Here is a 16,561-nt window from a genome sequence, read left to right as displayed (position 1 = left end):
CTTACACCATTATGCACATTTAGGTATTTTTCCCGTAGCTCAGGCTGGCTTCCTAGAGGCAGTATCACCTCTATGTAGCTGTCCTTCATTCTCCGAGCGGGCAAGTCTTCCTGTCGTTTAGGTAGCAAACTTTGTAACGATTTGCGAGCATTCATGGCTTCCACGTGGTCCCTAAAATTGATATAACAAGGAAAAATAAAGGCAAAATATATGAAGGTGAGTTTTTCAATATCGTGAGTTTCAAACCTTTGAAAAACCCTAATAGACAGAAAGAACTCAATTTCAGAAAGGGACTTGAATGTTAAAGCAAAAGAGGAATTTAGAGAAGTGCTTCATAAAAGAAACCAATTTGAAGAAACAGCTTCAAACCTAGGCAAATTTCAACTTCAAAAGAACAAATTGTTACTTGACTAAATGTGTTATTTCTTTAAAAGCAACCACTAGTGAATGACCGATAATATATCAATCTTATCTTACAGATTATGTCACAAATTAGTACACGTCTACATATACTAAATAATTGGTTTTACTTCAATCAAAAAAGATTCAAAACATTCTGTTAGATTTTGTACATCCTGAGGATGCAAATGAATGGAGACAACTGTTGACACTAAAAAATGAAATCTGAATCCGAGGTACCCAAGGTAGGACTGAAAAAGCAGGATACATGCCTGACTTTCAGAATAACTGCAGATTATGCATCAGAATGAGAAATGGTTCTTTTTGAGGATTGGCTGTCACCAGGACGCATAAAAAAGCATTCCCTGCCCAACTTCTATAAATCAAGCCCCCTTCCGCTAACACGGATCGATAGCAATAAAAGCCCCTTCTGCAAGGTAACTGCACTTCCAGTAAAGGATAGCAATAATCGGTATTTAGTGGGGTTTCAATCATTAGACTAAAACACACAAGCTCAAATATTTTAACACTGATGTACTTTCAAAACAGCATAACTCAAATGCTTACATAGGTAAAACACAGGCATGCACGTGTGAGCCTGCAGATGTGCTCACTCGTAATGAAAACAAGCCCCAGTGACAAAGTCAGCAGCAGTACACAGTTGCTTTTCCCAAAGATCCCCTGACAGTGAAGGTGAGTCAAACAAGCAGCAAATATGTCACAAAATGTCATCTGCACCTTGTGCACCCGTTGAGAAACCGCAGAAAAGAAACATAGCAAGCATTTGCGATGCAATAGGTCTCGCATTTGTGAGAGTTACAGTTATTGATGTTGTAAATGATAATGTCTTTTACCCATATGTTTTGGTTGAAGTGTATCTATGTGGTGTGGAGTAGAAATATGTGGGTTGCATTGTAATTGTTAGTTGTGGAATTTTGTGGTGTGGATTGGGTTTGTGTAGTGGAATTATGTGGCATATTATGTGCATAGTGTGCAGTGAGATTATGTGGATAGTAATTATGTGTTATTGAGTGTACTGGAATTATGTGGAGTAGGATTGTGTGTTATGGAGTGTAATTAAGTGGAATGGTATTTTGTGGCTTGATGTGGATTTCTTTGTTTTGGAAGGATATATGAGGTTTGTTGGCCACCTGAGTAGTCACCTATTCGAGCTCGGCGGTGATGGGTAGGTGACTCCGCACGGACACGGGTAACTTGAGCCAGAACTATAGGCAAACCCTGTTGTACCGACCCGCCGACTACTCAGGTGGCCAATAGTCCAAGACCTTTAGGCATAGGATTATCCCCTGAGGTAAACCACACGAGACACATGACACCAGCATGGTTTCTTTTAATTCTTCTTTTTTAAAATTTCACCTTCACTAGGTCCTGACGAATCGCGGGAACTTCCCATGCGAGAAACATGTTGACCAACCCTCACTTTAGTCTCGTTTTGGGTTACGCTACCTAATCTGCCGTCACCCAACGAGCTAATTTCACCTTTTAACTGCAGTAGGGGGACCCCCAGAATAAAGTGGTTTTCCGGCACCCCCTGCTACATTTTAAATCACTCCTTTTCTTCAGGATACTGATTGCCCTGACCCACAGACCCGCACTTCACCAATAGGCTGTTGGACAAAAAGATCTCCGCCAAAGTGCCCCTCTCTGAGGTGAGCCCGTCGGGGATTGCACCGCCTCCCCGACGAGGAGCAACGCTTATGATGAAGCATGACATCCCTCGGGGTGTGTGAGGCAAACACGTCCAACAAAATGGATGCCCAACGGTGTAACATACACACCTCCGGTCAAGCCAATCTGTTTAATCTCCCTTAATTCTATTTAATTCTCTTTAGGAACAGTTCAGCAACCCCCTTTTGTTGTAACAAATCTTAGGATACAATAAGAATTATTTAGTGATGAACTGAAGATTACTGAATAATAGGGCAAATGTAGTTAGGATTGATAAATGGTGTAAATTGGTAGATATAAGGCTCCGAATTCTTGACACATTGTGGGCATTCTTGGAACAATTGTCACCCTTCTGCATTATAACTGCACTAGAATGATGTTAATAATTCTTTATAATGATGTGGTGTACGTCTTGCACTGATATAACATAGGTCATTCTTGCTATTTTAGATCATTATCACAACTTCTGCTACTGGAGCCCTCGGCTTGTAACATTGTTATAACTTGTAATGCCCATCCATGTATTCACACATTCAGCCACCATCCATTCATTAACTCAATTACTCAATGTGACATTAAAGTCGGTATCTCCCATTCATTCTTCCACCCATACATTCATGCGGTCACTCAATTATCCATGCACTTACTCATCAATTTGCCGACTCATTCTCACATTCACCGTCCTCATCCATCCTTACTTCTACCAGACCAGTTGTCTTCTCCACTGCAGCTCTACAGGAGAAAGAAACAGCATGAGCATCAATGAATCAGTGATCCAGAGAAACGCAAAGGAAAAGAATTCCAGGAGCCAGGAAACGACAGTGAATAAGGAAGTGCGGCAGGCACAATAAATACAGAAATTAGGTATCAGGAGGACAGCGGGGAAGTGCAGGGTAGAGAAACACAGACATGTTTATTAGCTATTTATAAGAAGAAAACAACTGCAATTAACATTTCACCTTCCTGTCTATTTCCTGAAGCCTTTGTTTAAAGTCAGAATTACTCAAGGTTGTGTACTGGAACAGCTCCTCCTAGCCTGCTTTATGTTTGCAGCATCACAGCGGTCAGTCTCTGCCCCAGCCCTATAGGCCTGTAAAGACGTGGCAGCTGCCAAGAGTCCTCATGTAATGTGTGCTCCTACAGCTGGTGCTGGCTGGATAGTCAACAGCAAACTGCGTGTTGGGATTTTTGAAAACAAGCAAACATACCTTCATACATACAATGTTAAACGTGAAACTACATGTCCCAGAATGCAATGTCGTTTTTGTAGAAAAAAAATGTTTCTGTTGGGGGTGTCACATGTGACTTTGGGTCATTTGCCAGTACTGTAATGGCGCCATTCTGTCAGGAAGTAATCCTATAGCTGAATCACTAAAATTTAGTCGGCCTCCTGCACGAATGCCACTGGAGTAACTCCGCACTTCTAAACATGTGGGCCTGAAGCCATTAATCTTATGCGCGTTATGCAAGTCCCAAGAACATCAGATTATGTTTTGTTGTGGTACTTGCATATGTGTAGACGGGACCAGTCACTGGCGTTACATCTCAGTCATGGAACCACCGTCCTCCGTGCAGCAGATCACTACATCATAAAGTGCAGCGCAGAGCTGCACAGTGTGCGGGTAATGGGGCAGCACCAGATTTAGTAGGTGTTGCTTTCGATGGCACAGTGTGACTACTCTGCAGGACACTAAATCTTGCGCTGCTGCACATAGTTGAGCCTGCTGTATTTAGCCTCGGAATTATGCTGGAGTACACCCTCCAGTGCAAGGTCGTAGGTGCAGTCATACCGTGAAGCAATGCAGGGTACTAGAGCTTACATGTTACTGCCGATTCGCTGCTAGACCATTTCCTTGCGTCTGGCTCTAGTTGGTGTAAATTGTGGCAAAGCCGGTCACAATAATTAGTAGATCTGGCGTTGTGCCCAAACCTAAGCTTCCGTATGGCCCGCGTAGCCATGCCCCACCCCTAAAGGTTTGGGCACAGTGCGGGGGTCAACATTCAGCATAAAATAGCTTTTTTATATGAATGTTGATGTATCGCCGCAGTTTGTACGTGACTGCCACCAGACCATATGAAAAAAGGCAAACAAGCGGACGTGTTGGGATTTTTGAAAACATACATACATATCTTAATACATACAATGTTAAACTACATGTCTCAGAATGCAATGTAGTTTTTGTAAAAAAATAAAATAAAATGGTTTGGTTGGGGGCGTCACTTGTGACTTTGGGTCATTTGCCAGTACTGTAATGGTGCCATTCTGTCAGGAAGTAATCCTATAGCTGAATCACAAAGATTTAGTCGGCCTCCTGCACGAATGCCACTGGAGTAACTCCGCACTTCTAAACGAGTGGGCCTGAAGCCGTTAATCTTGTGCTCGTTATGCAAGCCCCAAGCACGTCAGATTATGTTTTGTTGTGGTACTTGCATATGTGTAGACGGGACCAGTCACTGGCGTTACATCTCAGGCCTGGAATCACCGTCCTCCGTGCAGCGGAGCACTACATCATAAAGTACAGCACAGAGCTGCACGGTGTGGGGGTAATGGGGCAGCACCAGATTTAGTAGGAGTTGGTTTCGTTGGCACATATGACTGCTCTGCAGGACACTAAGCCTTGCGCTGCTGCACATAGTTGAGCCTGCTGTGTCTAGCCTCGGAATTATGCTGGAGTACACCCTCCAGTGCAAGGTCGTAGGTGGGGTCATACATATGAAGCAATGCAGGGTACTACAGCTTACATGTTACTGCCGATTCCCTGCTTGACCATTTCCTTGCGTCTGGCTCTAGTTGGTGTAAATTGTGGCAAAGCCGGTCACAATCATCAGTAGATCTAGCGGTGTGCCCAAACCTAAGCTTCCTTATGGTCAGCTTAGCCATGTTCCACCGATAAAGGTTTGGGCACAGTGCGGGGGTCAACATTCAGCATAAAATAGCTTTTGTATATGAACATTGATGCATTGCCACAGTTTGTACGTGACAGCCACCCCGACCATTTGAAACAAGCGGAACGGAAAGCGTTCGCTTTCACTTCTGGTTGAAAAAAAGTCAGCAAGTGGTGCGCGCGCGCCACTGCCAGCCATTGCCTATTGGTGTCTATTACGCGCACCAAGCACGTAATAGACACCAATAGGCCATGGGCGGAGCAATGCGCCCGCCTATGGCCTATTGCGTGCAGTCTTTCATTAACAGACACACACAAAGGCCAATCGGGTCTTACCTAAGGAAAAGCACACGCACAAGCGGGTGTGATTCCTAGGTTAGCCTGAAAAGCCCGTTTTTCACTCACTAAATACCTCGCGCTGCGCAGTGCAACGCTAGGCGCCAGACCTATAAAAGGAGTCTTAGAAATCAGTGGGAGGAGTGAGCGAGCCAGGCAGACTGGGAGTAACGCTCTCAGCACCGTTGTCAAAATCACCACGCTGGAATATTGTAGTAAAACCGCTAAACAATATCAATGCAGTGTTAAAGGTCCTTGATGGTTAGAAGGTTTTTGAAACTAAAGGGCATGCACATTTCATGCGACATGTGACCCAAGAGAGCTCTGAAGTACCACAAGAAGTACTCAAAATACCAAGAGAAACAGCAATAAGAGGATGTGGCGTAATGGGCAGAACTGATGACCCTGGAACTGGGGAGCGATGTTCAAGTCTCACAGTCGGCTCAAAATCCTTTGATTTTGCGCCCACACAAAACTAGGTTAGCTTGTATTATAACAGGATTAAAGTGCGTTCAGCAGCCCTATTGCCCTGTTTAGGCGTACTTAATGTTTCTACTGGCCTTTGATTGCGCTTGCATGTTGCTGCAGAGACATACTGAGTGTGCATTACTGGTGGGCGGTCAGGGAACCGGGAGGCGGCTCAAAATGATCATCACAATTAGAGGAACCATTGTGGCAAAGAAGAAAATGTCACAGAGCAGAGAGTGCGAGGAGAGCGGGAGTGCAGATGGAGTGCTCGCTCGTACTTAAAATAGCAAAAGAAGTACTTAGGCCATGAGTTACTGATAAGAACAACAAACGGAGGAAAAGTAAGTGGCAAGAAGACGAACGAATGAAAAGGAAGGGCGGGATGTAAGCCCCTTTTAAGATTTATTAGGTCGAGCAATTTATTGCTCGAAACCTATTACATGTGACCAAACTCTCTTGAACAAGCCGGATTTCCTACCATGCATGTTGTGTACTGGAGCGTAAAAGCTTTCCCAGGCGCGCGCTTGGCCTCACTCACACCCCATATGCCTGTTCCCCCTCCCCCGCCCCCCACGCCTCACCCCAGACTCCCCCGCCGCTCGCCATATGCTCATTACCTTCCACTGGCAGCCTGCGGCCACTGATCACAGTAAAGGCTTTGATCTATCTCACACCCCTCTCCCACTCCCTCCTCCCACTTGCTCCTACTGACCATGTAAAGGGGACGACACTGGAACAATGGCTGCCTCGCCAGGAATGGCCTTCTGTCTACCCCTTCTTACATCCTCCAGACACGGCTGAGGCAGCTTCTTCCTGCTGTTTGTTCTTAGGTCCATGCACACCACAACTTCGCCTTGCTTTGTTGTATTTTTGCATTGTTAATGTTCACATTTGTTCTCAATTCGCCAAGTGCCTTTCGTTTCTGTCTCACTCCTACCCCTTCACTTTCTTGGCCTCTCTACTCTTCCTCTATTTCTGTCTCACTCTCTCCTGCCCCTTCACTGTCTTGGCCTCTCCACTCTTCCTCTATTTCTATCTCACTCTCTCCTGTCCCTTCACTGTCTTGGCCTCTCCACTTTTCCTCTATTTCTGTCTCACTCTCTCCTGCCCCTTCCCTGTCTTGACCTCTCCACTCTTCCTTTATTTCTATCTCACTCTCTCCTGCCCTTTCCCTGTCTTGGCCTCTCCACTCTTCCTCTGTTTCCTTCTCACACTCTCCTGCCCCTTCACTGTCTTGGCCTCTCCACTCTTCCTCTATTTCTGTTTCACTCTCTCCTGCCCCTTCACTGTCTTGTATTAAATGCAATAGATTTAACAAGCACAGCATAAGCGATGTGCAGGCGAAACCTAAAAAATGTGTATTAATATACAAACAGAAATTGAAGTACAGCATTAACAAATAATACACACATTTCCAGAGATCAGTACTCTAGTGTTAGATAGGCAAGTCCGTGAGTCCCACTTAAATTTCTATTCATAGTTGTTATTCCCCATTCATGATAGCCTACATTAACGCTAGTTGTTAATCAAGAGAGGAAGTGTAGAGGAAGCGATAGAATCACCCTCCTGGAAGACTCATATAAACAAAGAGATTCTATCAAGAAAAAGTGCAAGTGTTTATTTTTAAGGGTTTTTATAAATATATTTTTGAAAGGGAGGTTGGCTCTTCATCTAAACAGTGGGATAGACACATAGTCTTTCACCACAAAATTATAGTGCTCCCGCGTAGCTCGTAGGTCGCAGCACGCCCCGCCCCGTAGAGGGACGGGAAGACCCCCATGATGAAGCATGACACTAAGGGACTCTTAGTGTGTGAGGGGTATTTTAAAAGCACATAGTTTAGATGAAGAGCCAACCTCCCTTTAAAAAATATATATGTATAAAAACCCTTAAAAATAAACACTTGCACTTTTTCTTGATAGAATCTCTTTGTTTATATACATTAACGCTAGGCCACACTCTCAGTCAGAGTCTTAGGAGTCCCACTACAACTCTACCAAAGTCAAGAAAGTTCCAAAAAGCGTTCCAGAGCATCAGTTGATGCGCTGGCTGTCACAGGGCTCCTAGGAGATTTCTGAACAGAGGAGCAGCTCCCCAGCACCACTACCAGACCAGCAAACCTAGGTCTGCTGATTGGCTCTTCAGCTCCCAGGCAACCCTGAGCCCTCCTCTCACACCAGCCCCGGCCCCTTAAGGCCTTGCTGGGTGCACCCCAAAACATTCCCCGCCATTTTGGTGAGTTGCAGTATACCTGTGCCCTAGATTGCAGTGAAGCAGCAGAGTCAATGAAGTGATAGGGAGGAAGACTAGTGCTGTCTCTTTCCTAACAATTTAAAAAACGATTTTCCCGATCTGTGATTGCATTATTATTTTTTCCTTTAACTGTCTTTGCCTGTGGTTGTAGCAGTTTAGAATTGCAATTTTAACCTACCAGTGATTGCATACTTTATCACCCATTTGTGTTTAAACTTGTGGTTCTTCCTTGCCTGTGACTGTCTCCATTTAACCTGTTGAATTGTGGGATTTGCAGTCCTAACTCTGTAGTTTTTTCCCGGTATGTTGAGCAGTTAACCCCCAGCTCCCATTTTGTGTTAGCAAGTGAATGAAACAAGCCCCCTTTCTCTCCCTCCCCCCCCCCCCAGCAACAGGAATATTTCTACATCTGAGAGAGAACAGAGGGTGCTCAGAGACAGCAGTAATCTGCTGTTTAAGCTGTGTTTAAAAGGGATTGTGCACTTCGTTTTTTGGCCAGGAGAGGGAGTAAAGTTTTATACAAACAGTATTGTTAGAGGACAAGTTTGTTAGGCCCTTACCTGCAGAAGTCCAACCTGTGGATTGAGCCCATCTGTCTCCTAGAAGATTTCTGAATAGAGGAGCAGCTTCTAACTCCCTAGCCAGCAAACCTTGTCTGAGGTCGCTGAGACCTTATATAGTCTGCTGTTGCTTGGTACATGTGTTCACTGATTGGTGGTTGTATCTGGTGTTTCTATTGGATTAGGGCTAGTGTCCTCACTGGTTGGGTATTTGAGCGTTCTGATTAGTTTCAGGGTCTGTGACTCAATCAATGTAGGGTTGGGACTAGGATTAGGATTTCTTTTGGAAGTAAGGACTAGGGCTTCCTGTGTGATTGGTTACATGGGTTGGGGCTACTGGTAGGGCTAGGGCCTCTATTGGACGTAGAGATCAGGGGTTTTGAAACTGATTGGGTGCTTGGACTAGGGCTAAGATTGGCTGTAAGGTCCTGGTCTCCTATTGGCTCTAGATTTTAGGGCTAGTGTTGTGATTGGATAGTGTTAGGGCTAGGGTTCCCATTGGATGAAGGGCTCACCTGATTAAGAGGCTATAAAAGGCCAAGGATTAGGGCATCTCAGCCAAGGGCGGAGAGGACAAGGGCAATTGCCTGTTTGAGCCTGTTCGATACTGGTTGGACTAGGTCCAGAAATGCTACGCATTTTCCCATGCAGATATACCCAGCCCACACCATACACATCCACAAACAGAGCAACACACTCACCACCCCAAATGTACACCACACTATACACAAATCCATGTATCAGCACCCACTACAAAACCACACAAACCACACCAATACACCCTTCTATCCAAGCTACCACACATTTCCGCCAACACCTACAAACAATACACAACTCTATCCTATACCACATACCAATCCACTATCACTAATACAACCCCATTCCACACCATACTTAACTACATCCCATCCAGACACGCACTCCCGGCTCGAATTACTCCTAACAGACCACTTTTCATCACTAACAAATATATAACCAGCCATGCATCATTTGTCCAGCCAACACCCTCCTCTTCCTTCTACCATAATAACACAAACGCACAACACATACACTGCACAGCACCATACTTTTTAACTCTTGCAACAAACTAGCCTTAAGACAAACACGCTTACCTCTACTTCAATCTCTCCAACACAAAACATACACTCTACTCATAAACACATCACCATCCCTCTACCTTACAACCTCCTCTCACAAACAATACTATGCAAACAAATACACCAGCACCTCTTTTCACTACTCCTCAAAAAAAAAATATATAACGCACTCCAACACAACAAGATCTTCCAAGAGCAACACCTCACAATGCTTACCATCACGAAACACAAACATACACCCACCTTTCAAACCACACAAAGGAACAAACACCAATGCCAGGCTTTCTCTCTTCCACCACCTCTAACACAGATACAGCAACACAGCAAATCTCTTCCAAACGCCTCTCATCCATTGGACAATTTAGAACCTTACTACATGACCCACAGCTGCACTACCACCCCTGACTTGTACACCTTCCGCCCTAAACACACGCAGACAATATAAGCGACGTGCCATACATCACAACTTTGCGTCCCCATGTCTAATGCACAACAATGTTACACCACGAAAACAATACAGCACACCAACTCACTCTCAAACACCCTCTCCACCACCTACACATGCATACCCATCAAAATGCCTTCTTAACATGCTGGACGAGGAACATGATACAGAACAGCTACACAATTGCTATCCTAACACAGCTAATACCAGCACTAAAAACACAACTGTTACAAACCCACACAATACTTATCACTCTTCTACAAAACAAAGTCTCACTATCACCAAAGCCCATTCTCTAAGCTGTCTACTAATAAATGCTCGATCTCTCTCTAAAAACAAACATCACATCTACGACCTTCTCAGCGATGCAAAACCCGACATACTATTCGTAACTGAATCATGATTGAGAGATGATATGGCTCCAGCCCTGCATGAAGCCATTCCTCTAGGGTATCAAACGATCACCCAAAATCGTATAGGCAAAAAATGGAGGTGGTCTAGCTGTTGTGTTCAGGCAAACATTACAAATCAATATAGTTGACAACATCACCATAAAGAATTGTGAGGCTCTTCTCACTAGATGCAATCATACACCGTATTCCTCCTGTTACTTCCTGCTCCTTTACAGACCTCCACCTAGCAAGGCAACATTCCCAGGCGCACTTCTAGACTCAGTTTACAACCTAATAAAAATACACTCCAACCTATGCGTTCTGGGTGACCTCAACATTTGGTTTGACAAACCCAATATGACCCATCCAAAAACAATAATAAATGGCCTAGATGAACTAAACCTGCATCAGATTGTCCACAAAACAACAAACACATCGCTGGACATATCCTAGATGTCATTTTTGCCAATACCGATCTAGTTACCATTCAAATAATAACTCCGGCACATGGTCAGACCACCACTTGCTTGCTTTCAAACATAAAACAACACTAAGAGACTCACCTAAAACTACCTTACATCCATCCACCAATCGACCGTGGAACAAACTCAATTTGGAACACTTAGAAACACAACTAACATCCAGTACAAAACTATATGAGTGGCTACAGAAAGCTTTTGATATCCTGATACCACTCAAAACCACACACCAGAACAAAAGAAAAAAAAGCGCCTTGGAGAAACATAGCGATAAAAGACATAAAAAAATAAACGCCAAACAAGACAAACTTCACCTACAGAAAATTAAAAGATTATACAAGTCAACTGTCAAAAAAGCTAATAAAAGGTACTATTTAGACAGAATTCAAAATGCTAAATGTGCAAATAATTCTATAAAATACCAAATTGCCTAGAAGGAACTCATCCTGTTACTCAAGATTACACAGAAAACTGGCAAATCATTACAAAGACAAAGATGACACGTTGGACTCATACTTAAAACAGAGACACAGGACCAGCACTAACCCTTTAAACAAAACAAGAAAACTCTAACCCTGCCTCTCTGTTCCTTCTAACACATCTCACACGATGAATTTATGGACCTGGTCAAAACAAGTAGGCCTGCGGGCAACCCTCCTGAACCGTGTCCACCACAAACTTTCAAGACAATTTTTTTAACAACCTCTGCTGCCACTCCTGTAAGAAGAATCATCAACGATTCCTTAACTACTGGAATATTTTCAGAAGAACTAAAAAAATCAAACATATGCCCTTTACTGAAGAAAACAAACTTTGACTCGCTGAACCCTGACAACTACAGACCTATTACAAATGGACCTTTCCTGGGCAAACTGATAGAAAGACCAGCGTTCGCCCAGATGTCACAATTCATTGAAGAGAATGATATACTTTCAGACTTCCAAAGTGGTTTCAGTCCGAGAAGAGGCACGGAATCTGCCGTTCTTGCCTTCTGGGATGACCTGAAGAACCCAGTAGACCGCAAAGGGGTTGCTGTGCTTCTCCTCTTGGACCTCTCGGCTGTCTTTGATACACTTGACCATGACACTCTGAAACAAAGACTCTATGAAGCCGGCATAGAGGAGACTGCTCTAGACTGGATCGCGCCCTACCTTCGAAACAGAACTAATATCATCCATACCCCAACTTTCTCATCCAAACCATACTCCACAAAAGCAGGGCTCTATCATCTCGCCCACGCTTTTCAGTATCTACGTGATGTCATTACCAGTACTGATCAATCAATTTCACCTCACGTGCTATAACTATAAAGATGACACACAAATACTTATTTAACTGGAATGCCCTAAAGACATTGGAAACTCCCCAATTTTCAATTGTCTCAGAGCCGTGAATCAGTGGATGACTTGAAGCCACCTCAAATTGAATGCTTCCAAAACAGAAATACTCAATTGTGGCAATTGAAAACATTATGACTCGCTTGCCGCCTGGCCTGATGAACTGGGATTGCCAACTGAAGTATCAAAGAAAGTAAGAAACCTCAGAATGACCATGGACTCCGAGCTATCGATGAATGCCTAAGTGGACAAACTAGCAAGATCACGCTTTGACACTATAAAAATGCTGCAACAAATATTCCCTCATTTGGGATTGCCACACAAGGTACAAGCTACTATCTCCCTTGTTCTGTCCAAACTCGATTACGCCTCTACCACAGATCACCCTGAACGACCATGAAAAGACTACAACGGATTCAGAACTCGGCTGCCAGACTACTCTTGTATATCAAACCACGAGACCAGATCTTCCCTGTGTTCATAGCTCTGCATTGATTACCGGTTGCCAGAAGATCCACATTCTAGCTGCTTTGTATCACCCACAAAGCAATACATGGAATGGGCAATACATGGAATGGGACAGCTCTTCATCAGGAATAAAATCACCAAACACATTCAACAAAGGAACCTCCACTCTAAAATGGCACCTCGCCTCAAAATCCCAAGATACAAGGAATAAATACATTGGTGGCACAGCCTTCTCTCGTCAAGCAGCCAAACTATGGAACTCTTTACCCCAACATAAGATCCACGGACAGCCACCTTATCTTCAGAAAACTGCTCAAGAATTGGCTCTTCCCCTCATAAGCACCATATGCAAACAGAAATTTACAGCATATCCCTCTGTATATAATCATTTATTTTTACTATAGATATGTCCATATCTTTGTGTATTGCTTTGTATAAACATGTAGAATATTTATGTTAAAAATAACATATATATTAAAGTACAATAACACTTGCAAACCAGAGTTTATTTGGTGCATATTGGGTCTACATGTACTTTTTCCATTGTGCATCTATGTACCTTCCATGTTCTTGGATCTATCTGTGTGTTTGTTACTTTCCTCCTGAAAAGCATATCCAATGCACTACACTATTTCTCATCCTGTACCTCTATCAATATCTTTAGTCTACATATACCTACCTCCTTTATGCATCTATATACTTTCAATGTACTTAAGGATCTATATATTTATCACTTTCTTCTAATTCAGCATAGCCAATGCACTATTTCTCACCCTATACTTCTCTCAATACATCTTCTAACCCAACTTTCTGACTCATCTCAAACTTTTGTCTACTACTCTTTCCAATGCACTACCCTATTTCTCACCCTATGAATCTATCAATATATCCTGTACACCAACTCTCTCATATATCTCAAACCCCATACCACTACAATGATCTCCAAAATAACCCTTTCTAGACTCTCCCTTACTCTACCCCTCCTTGCATCATCTGACACCTCTTTTACAGAAGAGTCAGGGAAGAGTTTAAAAAGGTTTGTTTTGGGGATTGGTATTGTATTATTATAATAATAATAATAATAATAATAATAATACAATACCAATCCCCAAAACAAACCTTTTTAAACTCTTCCCTGACTCTTCCCCTCCACAACCCCTTTTTCCTCATCCAAAAGGCACCTCCTTCCTCCTGCTATGACCTCCAAAAAGAAAAGAAAAATCCTTCACTCGCCTATCCCTCCAAAATCCTTTTCAAACAAAATAACAGACTAACATGTTCACTTCCCAAATTTCATATTCCACTATACTAATCCTTTATGGGTCCCAGAGTAGCGCGCTACTCGCCAAAAAAGTGCTACATCAGCTCATCAGAGGTAAGCAAGCATTATATAAATGCAAACATTTTTCCCTCTTCAATCCCTCCGCTCCATTCCTCTATCCTAGAACACATACACCACTCAAACTACTTTCATATTTCTCTATACTAATTTTCAACACTAATCTTTTATGGGTTCCGGAGTAGCGCGCTACTCGCCAAAAAAGCGCTTCAACACCCCATCAGCGTTACATGCGCTATATAAATACAAACTTCTTTCCCACTTCTATCCTGTCGCTACCCTTCTCTATCCAAATAACTGAATAACATCCACCACTCAAATTACTTAATATTTCACTATATTAATTTTCAACAGTAATCCTTTATGGGTTCTGGGGTAGCGTGCTACTTGCCAGAAACGCACTTCAACAGCCCTTCAGGGGTAACAAGCGCTATATGAATGCAAACCTTTCTCCCCCTTCTATCCCTTTGCTATCCTTCTCACTCCAAACAACTGACTAATATCCACCACTCAAATTATTTTCATATTTCACCATACTAATTCACCACTAATCCTTTATGGGTTTCCGGAGTAGCGTGCTACTGCGCAAATAAAAAAAACCAAAAAAAAAGCCTGCTTCATCACCCATCAGGGGTAACAAGAGCAATACAAATACAAACCTTTTTTTCCCTTCTATCCTTCCGCTATCTTTCCGAATCCAAATAACTGACTAACCTATTCACCACTTTAATTACTTTCATATTTCACTATACTAATTCAACACTAATCCTTAATGAGTCCCGGAGTACCGTGCTACTCGCTGAAAAAGTGTTTTGATGCCTCATCAGGGGTAGGAAGCGCTATATAAATGCAATTACAATACAATACAATACAGCTGCCTTCCATCTCGGCATCAGAGAAAACAGGTCATGATCATTGCTCTTCACAGTGGCCCCCCTCTGTCTTACTAGCACCTGCACATTTTAAAATACTGTATTGCCTCGTTTTTCTGTTTTTTTAAAAATTATTTCTAAAATTGCCCATTACCCTCGTAATAGCATCCGGAGTGAGCTGCTTCCTCGTGCAGACTAATTGCACGACTTGAAGCTGTTTTAGGGCTCCCGGTCTGCCTTGGCAACTCTACCTCGAGGCACTCAATCCACGGCCGCCATCTTGGATAGGGGCCTGGACAGCGCTCTAGTCGCTGGGCGATTGAGGCCCATCTGCCATAAAAAAGCTCCTCACTGTTCTAGCAATCAATGATTGTACCCTTCTGAGGCGGAAGCCGGAAGGTTAGGCTTGAGCAGCAGATTACTTGTTGTTCTTGTAATTAAGCCTGTAAAGGTTCGTTATTAACTAAAATTGTCTTACTAGCACCTGCACATTTTAAAATACTGTATTGCCTCGTTTTTCTGTTTTTTTAAAAATTATTTCTAAAATTGCCCATTACCCTCGTAATAGCATCCGGAGTGAGCTGCTTCCTCGTGCAGACTAATTGCACGACTTGAAGCTGTTTTAGGGCTCCCGGTCTGCCTTGGCAACTCTACCTCGAGGCACTCAATCCACGGCCGCCATCTTGGATAGGGGCCTGGACAGCGCTCTAGTCGCTGGGCGATTGAGGCCCATCTGCCATAAAATGAAGCCCCCCTCTCGTCCGCGCAGCGGGCAGGCGCAGCGGGCGCGCCGATGGCGCGCCAGAGGCAAGCCCGTCTGGGCCCGTCCGGGCCAAGCCGGGCACAGGGCCACTCACTATGCCCATTTCAGGGGACCAGCGACATGAATATTCAAGGGATCTCCTCCTTCAATACCGTTCGACCGCATCAACCCTTACCCCTATATCGCCACTCGCAGAGGAAATTAGAGTGAAACCCAACCGTCACATATTTAAGCCGGTTAATCTAGCATTATTGAACTGTAGATCTGCATCTAAACACGCTCTAGAAATCAATCAGCTTATCCAGGATATGACACTTGATGTCCTTTTCCTCACGGAAACATGGCTGACTCCCCACTCCGAAGCCGACATTGTCAACATGCTACCTACAGGCTACCTTACACTGTATCAAAACAGAACAAAAGGAAAAGGAGGGGGGGCAGCGATCGTTTATAAAAATACTCTCACTTGCAGGATACAAGAGGGAGGAATCGAGGACTGTGAAAGTATCTACTTTTCACTCCAAATAAACTCCAATAAATCCCTTTCGGGATTCCTTATTTACCGCCCCCCCGCCAGCGTAAGAAACTTTGTCAGCTCACTGTTGGAGGCCGCAATCTCCACCGGCATATCGACCTCCAGCTTTCTCCTTCTAGGAGACCTAAATCTCCATTTTGAGGATAATAAAGATAAAGCTGCCGCAGACATAACTTCAGAATTAAAAGCATGTGACGTCCTCCTCAAAAATTCTGAAGCAACCCACACCAAAGGACACCTCTTA

The 16,561-nt window shown here is 43.6% G+C and overlaps 1 protein-coding gene across 5 annotated transcripts in view; it reads right to left on the bottom strand.

Annotated features, from left to right (window-relative positions):
• ACOT9 (acyl-CoA thioesterase 9) overlaps positions 1 to 16,561 on the bottom strand; it is a 525,989-nt gene that overhangs the window by 399,061 nt on the left and 110,367 nt on the right. For all 5 annotated transcript variants that reach the window (XR_015299309.1, XR_015299310.1, XM_086934544.1 and 2 more), the window contains one exon: positions 1 to 171. Coding sequence is in view for 3 of the 5 variants with exons in the window: in XM_086934544.1 (XP_086790670.1) it covers positions 1 to 171 (171 nt within the window). In the remaining 2 variants the exon portion in view is untranslated. The remainder of the gene's footprint in view (positions 172 to 16,561) is intronic.

This window comes from Lissotriton vulgaris, chromosome 8, assembly GCF_964263255.1.
Source record: "Lissotriton vulgaris chromosome 8, aLisVul1.2, whole genome shotgun sequence".
In the NCBI taxonomy this organism is placed as follows: Eukaryota; Metazoa; Chordata; class Amphibia; order Caudata; family Salamandridae; genus Lissotriton; species Lissotriton vulgaris.
The sequence above is the reverse complement of the archived record's forward strand: the minus strand, read 5'-3'. Positions and strand labels throughout refer to the sequence as shown.